The sequence below is a fragment of the Leuciscus leuciscus genome (genome assembly GCF_965113295.1).
Source record: "Leuciscus leuciscus genome assembly, chromosome: 24".
Lineage (NCBI taxonomy): Eukaryota > Metazoa > Chordata > Actinopteri > Cypriniformes > Leuciscidae > Leuciscus > Leuciscus leuciscus.
The window spans coordinates 11662990-11675054 of NC_138723.1; the positions used below are offsets into that span (position 1 = coordinate 11662990).

General features: G+C 38.1%; 1 protein-coding gene across 1 annotated transcript; it reads right to left on the reverse strand.

Annotated features, from left to right (window-relative positions):
- Positions 1–2250: 2250 nt before the first annotated feature.
- On the reverse strand, positions 2251–4543 carry LOC309488835 (uncharacterized protein; the record flags this gene model as incomplete). The annotated part of the gene is made up of 3 exons (XM_082157251.1): positions 2251–3499; positions 3643–3925; positions 4047–4543. The coding sequence occupies 3 exons, from the start codon at positions 4541–4543 to the stop codon at positions 2840–2842; spliced, it is 1440 nt and encodes a 479-aa protein (XP_082013377.1). The 3' UTR covers positions 2251–2839.
- Positions 4544–12065: the final 7522 nt, after the last annotated feature.

Below are 12065 nucleotides of genomic sequence, written 5' to 3' on the forward strand. Positions count from 1 at the left end.
CTGGATCACGTTTTCACCAGAGAAAAAAACAACAGCCAATCAGAGACCCCAACTCATCCCCCCTCCCTTTGCAAGCTCTCTTTCTCTCAGTCTCCATCCATCTCTTTGTTTTACTCTGACTCTCTGCCTCAAACAGGGTACAGATGCAACTACACACACGCGGTCATTGAGCATTTGTGTTTTGTCATTGAATTTGCTCTGGATCATTCTTACGCTGTCTCAGCGGAGACGTTGTAAACAACCAGGTGATAGGTTGAGAGATGCAATCCAAAAACATACAATACAAATTATGACGCTGAAAGGCTGATAGTTAGCTCATAATATTTCATTAAAAGTGGTGCGCAAATGTGCAGATGTAAGATGTTCGAAGAGGGTAGTAGTGCATTATTTATCTGTGTGGAGCTGGAACAACATGGAGGATGTTGGGACTGGGGGGATTGTGTTATATAACAGACTGAGATTTTCATCAGTTTTATCTTAACACATGTCCTTGTGCTGCCCTACAGATAATCCACAGCACTAAGAGGGGAATCATGTATGTATGTGCATACACAAACAACATCAACGAGACTTTGTGTCTACACAACATGTGGTGCAAAACACACCACATTAATGTCGTAAGCAGTTGCTAGGGTGCTCTGGGTGGTTGCTAGGTGGTCGCTAGGGCGTGCTGGGTCAAATTAGTCTCATTCCTCAGTCTATGGTCATTTAGATAAAACATGGGTCCTTTAGTGTAAGTCTATGAGATTTTTTTAGCATCCACAAGGTGAAACATGTGAATGATTTGACTCATAAAGCTGCACATTTCGAGGTTTCATTCATATCTAATGAGTTGCACACAGAAATGTGTAGTTTAAGGGCATGTGTACATGGTTTCAAAGAATACAAACATCCCCTCATACAAGCTCTTTCTGGCAGCTGTTTTTGTAGCAGATAGCAGCTTAAGCTAGCCTTGCTCCCCCTGCAGCACATCACTGGTCATGCAGTCCAATGTTTCTGCAGACCATTCAGCTCACACACACACACATACACATTCTTGTACATCTATCTTTATGAGGACATTCATTGACACAATGCAATCTCTAGCCGCTTACCCCAACCTTACCCATCACAACTAAGTGCCTAACCCGAACCCGAACCCTTACCCTAAACCTTATTATAACATTTTCCCTAAAACCAAGTCTTGACCCTCAAACAGGCCTTTAAAGGGGTCTCAGAAAGTGAGGACCGGCCAAAATGTTTACTCACTTTACTCTCTTTGTCCTCACTCCAATGGTCTAAAACTCAAACTGGTCCTCACAAAGATTGTTGCACAAGTACACACACACACACACACACAAACACACACACACACACACACACACACACACACACACACACACACACACACACACACACACACACACACACACACACACACACACACACACACACACACACACACACACACACACACACACAGGCAGTGACTGTGAATGAAACATTTATGTAGACAAAACACTTATTTTGTTTATACAAATGCTAGCCTTTACTTGTCATCTTGAGGGAAAATGTATTTTATCGCTATTAACCTGATTACTTGAAAAGGCCTCTAACGCCATCGCAGTTGATGCATGTGTACATTGTGTTGCACTCTATTACCATTATGCTGATTTGATTTAAAGGGGTCATGAACTGCATTTTCTTTGAGATCCACTTATAATGTAAGCAAGATTTTTTATATCAAAAAAACATAATTTAAAAGAAAAAGGCTATTTTCTATCCTGCTTTTGACCCTCTAACTCCAAATTTATTTTATTTTTTTTATAGTTTAATTAATTAAAATGAGATTATTTTTTTACTTTTTGTCACAACTTAATTTAATTGTGTTCAATCGACTTAATATATTTAAAACTGAAGTTTACTTAGTTAACTTATTCATTTGTGTTAAAACTACATGAATCATTTTTGTTTACAATGAACTGGGCAGTGGATCTGTAGTTCCCATGCTTTTCAAGGGACTGCGAGATTAATTGTTACTTTCTGTGTTTTTCAGTAATGGGAAAGATGTTGGTATATGTGTTTAATGTTAAATTGTGTTGGACATTCGTTGTGGAGGAGTTTCCGTAATGTTTTTGAAATTTGTGGTTTCCATTATGCAGAAGAGTAGCGCTTGTGCTTACTGTGGGCACTCAGTGATCAATATTACAGTTTTTTACAATCGCTATGACAGATTTTTCAATACATTTAACAAGTTTCCTAAACTCTTAACGCACCAACACACCTAAAACACACAATTGGCAAAACGGTTAATTTCATGCTCAAAATCACACATTGTAAACTAAACTCCAAATCTAATTTTCAAAATACAATAATACACTAACACAATATACTATGTCTACCAAAACACTGCAAACATGTTTCAAAATCAAATAATTATTCAAAACACTAACACATGTTCTCTTCCAACAGGAACATTTAGTCAATCATAACACAATGACAAAAAGAACACTATCATCAGCTGAAATTACAGAAACTGCATTATTTTATGTGACAGGTCTGCCCTTATACAATGGACAGTACAGTTTATTGTATTGATCAGAGATTGTGTTTTGCACTGTAGTTTCTTTTGAAGCCTCTCTACATTTTTGTTTTGTTGGGTTTAGTAAATGCATGCATTTTGTCACAAAAAATGAATGACCATCTCAGAGTAGCTTTATAGAATGTACAGTTACAGTTCTAAAAAAAAGACAGAGACAGAATTGCTGCAGTAAAGACTTTATTTGCAAAAGGACATTACTGCAAGATATACAAACAGAAAAAGCACCGGAATAATAATAAAAAAAAACAAAGTAAACTTCTAATCTGCCCGGTCTTCTGCATTTGGCCACATGTTCTCATCCACATCACACCTGATATCTTCTCTGGCAAGGCATCGTGGGAAGAATCTTTTTGCATGCCTTATCCACCCCTGGCAGTGTTCAGCTGTGATGTCTTGGCATGCAGCATCCATTGCATCCAGGAGGGACATTTGGTCATGTGGGCGATGGTCAAAAACCTTCCATCTCCAGGATGAGAAAAACTCCTCAATGGGGTTGAGGAAAGGGGAGTAAGGAGCAAGGAAAAGGGACACCATCCTAGGATGGGCGTCAAACCATGCTGTGACTGCACGGGAATGGTGGAATGCCACATTGTCCCATGTGATCACGTATATTGGCAAGTGGTCTCCCACCTGTCCCCTTTCTACCTCTGGCACCAATCTTTCGTGCAGGTCTTCTAAAAATAGGAGAAGGCGGTCGGTGTTGTAGGGGCCAATCTCACATTTATGCAGGAGTGCACCATTGTTGGAGATTGCGGCACACATGGTGATGTTGGCTCCTCTCTGGCCCGGCACGGTAACTGTGGCCCTTTTGCCAATTATGTTTCTCCCACGGCGACGCCTTTTCGCCAAGTTGAAGCCAGCCTCGTCAACATAGATAATTTCATGTGGGACTTGATTGGCCTCCAACTCCATGACTCTCTGAAAGTAATTAGACACAGTGTATGTACATGCTGTGCTGTACTGTATATCTACTGTATGTCCTAATGTACTCCAGGTTTATAGAGTAGTTTACTGCAAAACACACTGTATAGTACAGTAATGACTGTATTGCATAACCTTACCTGGACGTATTGGTGACGGAGTTCTTTGATGCGCTCACTGTTCCTTTCAAAAGGAACTTTGTATAGTTGTTTCATTCGGACTCTGTGTTTAGCTAGAGTCCGAGAAATGGATGTTATGCTGATTGCTGCAATGTTCCCAAAGACAAGGTTGTCCTCTACAACTCTGGACTGAATGTCCTTCAGTTTTATTTCATTGTCAGCAATCACCATGTTGACAATAGCAAGTTCCTGTTCTTCATTCAGGAGCTTTCCTCTGCCCCCTGAGGGAGGTAGACGTTGAATCCTTAGAGGAACAAAATACAGTTACATATTAGAGACCGGAGGCATACAGTCACTCTAATACTGTAAATGGTAATATTACAGTATTTACAGTACACTTTGCTGTAGGAGAAGCAATATCCTACCTGTTGGTTTCTCTGAAAATACGGACAATGGATGCCACTGTGTCCCGGCTGAGATTTGGTTGTACTCGTTCACCAGCCTCTCTATATGATAGCCCATGGTTTATGACATGGTCAATGATAGTTGCTCTTATTTGATCAGTTACCCTAGCTCTGGTCCTTCTTTGAGCGCCACCACGTATTCTAACTCCTCTCCCTCTCCCTCGCCCCACTCCTCTGTCTCGTCCTTGTCCTCGCCCCACTCCTCTCCCTTGTCCTTGCCCCACTCCTCTCCCTGGTCCTTGTCCTTGCCCTTGCCCCACTCCTCTCCCTTGCCCTTGTCCTTGCCCCACTCCTCTCCCTTGCCCTTGTCCTTGCCCCACTCCTCTCCCTTGTCCTTGCCCTTGCCCCACTCCTCTCCCTTGCCCTTGTCCTTGCCCCACTCCTCTCCCTTGCCCTTGTCCTTGCCCCACTCCTCTCCCTTGTCCTGGTACTCGTCTTCCTCTCCCTCTTGCAGGCATTCTTTCTTTCTTTCTTTCTTTCTTTCTTTCTTTCTTTCTTTGTGTTGCTCTATATTGTTTCTTTTCCACACAAGATCAGCCCAAAGAGTCCTCTTTTAGAACATATGATCATGTGATTGAAAGAACCTCAACACCTGAGTGTGCTTCCTAGATGGGAATCAGCTGTGATTTATATATTTGCATAACTTCAATAAGCTGTTTCTCATTAGCAATGGAATAAAATACAGGGAATATATTTGTGTTTCAATTCACAATATGAACAGCTGTTTACCTTGACTTTAGCCTGTAAGGTTAGGTTTAGAACATGGTGTTATCTGTTCTGACATAGAGTGTTAAATCATTGGTAAATTTGGCAGTAAAAATCCATTGTTTTGGTCTTGTTTGAGCTTGTGTGTAAAAGAAGTTCAAGCATTTTAAATTTGTGTTAATTGTATGCATTTTGTGTTAAAGCAACAAGAAATGTGTTAATAGTATAGCTTACACAGGCGGATGTAGTGCTAACTGTGTTAAGAGTTTTGGAAAATTGTTAAAAGTATTGAAAAATCTGTCATAGCAATCGTAAAAAACTGTAATGTCAGATCTGATACCAGACTTTACTTATTTGTTTATTATGTATGTTGTGATTGAAGGTAATAAAATTATTCCTCAGTGAATTAATAAAAATATTAAATTGGACCAACATAAAAACCATTTAATAAGTTAAATGTACTAGAATCAATTAATTTAACCTAACTAAATTGTGTTAACCCAACTAAACTGATTTATTTTGAATGAACTCAAATAAATTTTGTGTAAAAACTTCAATTACCGATTCTGCAGAATGAGATCTACCAGTGTTTTGACAACCAGAAAATATGAACAATTTTGAAAACAGTTTGTGCTTGAAACATATCAGCCAGACACACACAGACATCAAGAATCGGCGTATGAATCTCAACAATGGTGACAATCTAAAGTTTCATGCTGCAATGCATGATACCAGCGTAGTACAAAAGATGACTCGCAGCATGCATTGCGGCATGAATAAATTATGCAGCTGAGTTGTCTGGTTATTTTCTTTAATTTTTACTATTTGCTTTTATTTTTGCTGTTGGTTTTGTGTTGACTTTTAGTAGCGTGTTTTGTGATGTTCAGATTTGATGTTATCTTTTTTGTTGATTGGCACCATTGTTAAGATTCATTTGCTGATTCTTAATGTATGTATGTGTCTAAATGATGCCGTAGTTCAAAGCTTTTTTTTGTGAATGATGAGTTAAAATCTTCTTCATAATTGATTGTGCAGCACTGCTTGATCTTTTGCTGTAGTTTCACAGAGGTGGTAATATAAAAACAAGGCATATTAAAACAACACATTTTTGATAAGATATTAGACACGGGATGTGATCGTTGATCCAAACATTATGGGATAATGTCATAATCAAAATATAACCAGAAACATCTAATCCCCAAAAAATTGGGCTTTGCTTTTGCCACAATAAATGTATCTTTAAAACACACAAACTTTAAAGCAGCCAATAAAAAGCTAATGTTAAAAAGTCAAGGGTCAAGAGCCCAACTAAAGCAAACACTGATTCCCATAATGGTAACATCAAATGAAACAAAACAACATCCAAACCTCTGTTAATTCTCTATAGGGACGTCCCGCGTGACGTCACGCCATTTGGAGCAGCCATCTTGACGGAATAGAAAATGCTAAACCGCTGGTGATAATACAGCTCGTCGCGAAATATTCATCTATTGACCAACCTTTGCGGTGATGATTGAAAAATCCTTCCCCGCTGGCGTCCAAATCAAAGAGTTGCTGACCCATCCGGACTCGTAATACCGATAGCCTGCTAAGCTTTTGTATGCTTTTAATGAAGCTCCGGTGTAGCGTGATGGGAAGTGAATAAAGTAGCTGTTAATGTCACCGAACTCAATGTCAGGAAGTTTTTCTACACATTTAATGCCTGTAAAAAGAACTTGTGGTGCTTCATATGGATCTATGATTCCTAATTATTTTATCTTCCTCTTGTATATTTCTTTTTATGATGACATGACGTGAAGAGTTAGCTGACGGCCGCTGCGCTAATAATAGATAGTGGCCAGTGACCGCGACGCTGAAGTGTGTGAGAACAAATGAATAACATCAGTGTGAAACCACAAACTTTTATTTATTTGGATTAAATATTTAAATATTAAATTTTAATCATTCTGTGTCATTTTTCAATGTCAGTCTTTTCACTATTTATATTGTTTATACCCAAAATGCTATAATATTCCAAGTAGTTGACTGTCGTTCTCCTCTACCCTGTGTACATTATTTTTTTTGAACAATATATTTATTACATTTTCAGTTTGCATATCACAACAGATTACATAATGAATAGCAATCATGTAAAACACAGCAAACATTTTATACCCTGTTCTCCCTCCCACCACTCCTCCCTGGAGGAGAAAAATAAAATGAAAAATAAAATAAAAGAATAAGATAAAATTAAAATAAAATAAAATAACTAAAAAGGATGTGTGTGTGTGTTTTTTTAAAGATACCTAGATCAGGTAAGAAGAGTTTCACTTTCCTATTTTGAAGATCATAATGCTTCTCATTCCCTCAGGGCTTAATCTTCCTGTAGCAGATTACCAACATTAACATTGTGCCTTAAGAAGTTCTTAAAAGGTCTCCAGACATCTTCAAAAGCATTTTGTTTATTCTTAACAATGTACGTTATCTTTTCCATTGACATATTTGAAGCCATTTCTTTAACCCACATTCCAATTCTTGGCTCATTGATATTTTTCCAATTAAGAGCAATTGTACGTTTAGCTTGTAAAATACACATGTCTATTAATCTGACCTCTTTTCTCTGTACAGGGGGGCTGGTAGGATATATACCCAGGATAAAAAGCTTAGGATCCAGTGGTAGTTTCTTAGATAAGATTTGGTCAATCATATCAATAATACCTTGCCAAAAGGGTTTCACTTTCATACATTCCCATATACAGTGGTACAATGTACCTCTTGCCTCATCACACTTTATACAGGTATCAGGAATATTATCGTTAAACTTGTGCAACTTGGCAGGAGTTATGTATGTACGCATCAGCCATTTGTACTGTATGAGTTTCAAGCTAGTGTTGACTGTCTGCATCTGAGCCTTCTTACATGCCTTATTCCAATCTTCTAGGGATATTTCGACATCTATATCTTCTTTCCATAATCTTAATTTTGATTCTGAGGATTCATCAGACCCAGACACAAACAAGTCATACAAAGATGAGATTGAACCTTTATCATAACAATGTCCTATAATTGCTGTCTCTAGTGGGGAAATGGCCGGGATGTCTAATGAACGATTTTGAGATGAGGATATAAAGCTTCTAAGTTGAAGATATTTGAAAAAGTGGGTTTTTGGAATGTCATACTTGGCTGATATTGCTGTAAAAGACATAAGTACTTCATCTTCACTGTACATATCTTGCACTTTTCTCAACCCTTTCTCAGCCCACATCCGAAATCCTGCATCACATTTCCCTGGTTTGAAATTAACATTACCCCAAATAGGACTGAAACGTGACAGGGAGGAGTTTAAATTCAAATATTTACATGAATTAAACCAAATATTGATCATGTTCAATACGATTGGATTATCTGTGTTTTTTCTTAGGTGTTTGTGGTCTGCTGAATACAGGTATAGGTGCAATGGTAATTTTGGTGTAATAGAACAAGCTTCCAAATCCATCCAAGCAGGAGGGCTTTCAGATGAAAAATAAAACATAATTGTACGAAGCTGAGCTGCCCAGTAATACCATTGAATGTTTGGACATTTAAGGCCTCCTCGGTCAAATGGTAGGTATAATAAAGATAGACGTAGTCTGGGACGTTTATTTTGCCAAATAAAGTTGGTAAACAATTTCTTAATTCTAGTAAACAAAGATGAGGGAGGGGGTAGGGGAATATTTTGAAACAAATAAAGAAATTTAGGAAGTATATTCATTTTTAGAATATTTAACCTGCCAATCATTGAGATGGGTAAAGATGTCCAACGTTCTATTGATGAGGTAGTATCTTCCAGAATTGGGTCATAATTTATCTGGGCAATCTTATTCACCTCGGGGACAATTTTTATGCCCAGATATGTAAAATTATCTGTTGAAATGAAGGTAGAGGCATAACCCCGGCTATTTTCTCTCTCTAATTCGTTAAGTAACATTATGGATGATTTTGAGTGATTAACTTTGTAACCAGATATTTTTCCAAAAGTTTCAATGAGATCTAGGAGTGCAGGGACAGAGCTACTCAGGTTTTTCAGAAACAAAATTACGTCATCTGCAAATAGTGCTATTTTATGTTCCAGGTGACTTTCTCGGATTCCAATAATTTCACTATGCATCCTCACCGCTATGGCAAAAGGTTCTATTGCAAGGATAAATAATAAAGGTGATAGAGGACTACCTTGCGGGCACCCTCTAGAGATGTTAAAATGTTTAGAGACCACATTATTGGTCAAAACTTCTGCGGTGAGCCCAGTACAAAGCAGTCTAACCCATTTACAAAATTTATCCCCAAAGCCAAAGCGAGTGAGCATCTCAAATAAGAAGTGCCATTCGACACGGTCAAAGGCCTTCTCTGCATCAAGAGAGAGTAAAGCTGTGTCTTTTGACCATCTATGGATATGTAAAATATTGAGCACTCGTCTGACATTATGAAAGCCCTGTCTACCTTGAATAAATCCATTTTGGTCCTCTCCCACCACCAGAGGCAACAGACTCTCCAATCTTCTTGCAAGAACTTTGCTGAGTATTTTTGTATCTGAGTTTAGAAGGCTGATTGGACGCATGTTTTCGCATTTTGTGTTTGGTTTTCCTGGTTTTGGAAGTAATGTTATTAGGGCTCTCCTCATGGTTGTGGGGAGAAGACCATTCCTGAAAGACTCCCGGAACATCTCTAACAGGGGTGAAATTAATTTGGACTGAAATTTTTTATAAATATCTATAGGTATGCCATCTGGGCCTGCCGCTTTTCCAGCTTGCATACTGCTAATTGCTTCTACGATTTCTACTTTTGTTATTTCTCCATCTAATGCACTACTTTCATTTTCTGAAATTCTAGGAATATTAAGGTTGTTTAGGAATTGTGATTGCTTATCAAGATTACAAGTACCCTCAGAGCTATACAGTTTCTCATAGAATACCCTGAAGGCCTCATTAATTTCTTTAGGGTCTACTATGGATCTACCATTTGGATCTTCAATGCAGTTAATAGACCTTTCTGTTTGTTGTTGCTTAATGCGCCATGCTAAAAGTTTCCCAGGTTTTTCCCCTTGGTCATAAAAGGATTGTTTAAGTCTTATTAAATTAACTGCTGCTTTGTTAGCTGACAATTCATTGTACTTTGCTCTAAGTAGAAGTAATTGTACATGTATATCGTTAGAGTTAGGCTTCTTATTGTAGAGATCTATTTCAAGTTCTTTAATTTTCTCATCTAATGTCTTTATTTCTAATTGTGAACTCTTTTTTTTTGAGCTGGTAAAGCTAATTATTTGACCCCTAAGAAAGGCCTTAAATGCCTCCCATCTTATGCTAGCAGACGTTTGAGAAGTGTTACATATAAAGTACATGTCGATTTGTTTATCTAAAAAATCTATAAATGTGGGATCTGTAAGCCATCCTGGTTGAAGGCGCCATTTCGGGGGATCACTCACAAGTTTAGTATCAGTATAAGTGAGTGAAACAGCTGCATGGTCAGATATTACTATACTACTATACTGACAGTCGTTAATTTTTGAAACAAGTAATGCTGAAACCAAAAAATAATCTATACGTGAGTGAGTTTTATAAGTGCTGGAATAACAGGAGTATTCTACTGCATTGAGTTTGCCATGTCTACATATATCCAACAAGTTTAATTCTTTCATAAAATGGCTTATGGTCTTTCTTGATCTATTGTGAGTATTATCCAAGCCTGATGATCTATCTCTTACTGGATCTAACGTGCAGTTAAAGTCGCCAGCTATAATGTATTGCCCAGATAGATTTGAGACAGTCAGAAACAGATTATTATAGAATTTAGGGTCATCTTCATTTGGGCCATACACATTTATCAGATTTATATTTTCAAATAATAACATTCCCTGAATTATGATATATCTACCAGCAGGGTCCTTAATTATATTTTTTATTTGTAGTGGGACAGATTTATGAATTAATATCATCACCCCTCTAGCATGGGTGGTATAAGGCGCTGACAACACCTGACCCTGCCATCTTCTTTTTATTTTAGAAATATCCCCACCCAGTAGATGGGTTTCTTGCAAGAAAACAATTTTTGATTGCAAGAATTTTATCCTGTTCATCACTTGTTTAACCTTTGTGATATTATTTAAACCCCTACAGTTCCATGAGGTAAATTTCACCTTCAAACTAGACATTAGTTATATAAAATATCCTTGAGAATCGTTTTGATAAAATAAAATAGCACAGAGCACACCCACAAAAAAAAAAAAAAAAAAAAAAAAAAAAACCCACATACCTTATACCAACCGCTTATGACCGAGATGGGTCCACGCAGCAGTCTATCTCTCGCTTTTAGTTATTTCCTTCTCTTTAGCTCTCTCTGCTATTAAAGAAACTAGCTAACCAACCAATAAAATTATTATAGGCCTAATGAACAATGCAACATTTATTAACATAACCATTAAAGGGTTATTTATATTGAAACGATTACGCACATACTAGATAATAACATACCTGAGGCCTGCGCTGAAGGGTGAACAAAAATATTAAAGAAATAAAATAATACAACTGTTGGCCATGTATGTTCATAAAGAGCTAATCAACACTACTTGTAAAGTAGGTGACATTATCCTGTATTCTATGAATCGTGTCCGTTTGGTTCCCCTTCAACCATGAAAATGCACTTCTTTTGGCCATGAACGTAAAAGAAAACGAGACAGTCATATTTGACGAAGAAAAGTTAAGCTTTCCTGATAAAGTATGCCATAGGTTCGTCTTGATCCTTCAAAGAGACTGGACAAATTGGTCTACTTCAGCCGGCGTTTGGAACGTGTAGGATCTCTCCCCATGTGTCAGCAGGAGCCGTGCTGGAAAAATGATTCTGTGCTTATGAATACCCTTGTCTCGCAGCTTCTTTCGCACGTCATCATAGTCGCGCTGCATCTTGTGAACACCAGCGGAAAGGTCTGGATGAAAACGGACTTGTTCGTTGTTATAAAGAACATTCCCTTTGATCCTGGCTGCCTTTAACACTCGCTCCTTGTCTTTGAAATTCAAAAACTTCATAATCAGTGTTCTCGGGCGCGTCATTCGCGAGTCGTTATTTGACAGAGTGCCAATTCTGTGAGCCCGCTCTATTACCAGTGGCTGCCGCGATTCCATTTCTAAAGCCTCTGGTATCCACTTTTCAAGAAATGTAGCTGTGTCCAGGCCCTCTGCTTTCTCCGGTAGCCCAACAAGTCTCACATTGTTACGTCGGCTTCTGCATTCCAAATCTTCCACTTTGTCTGAAAGAGTTTTGACGGTA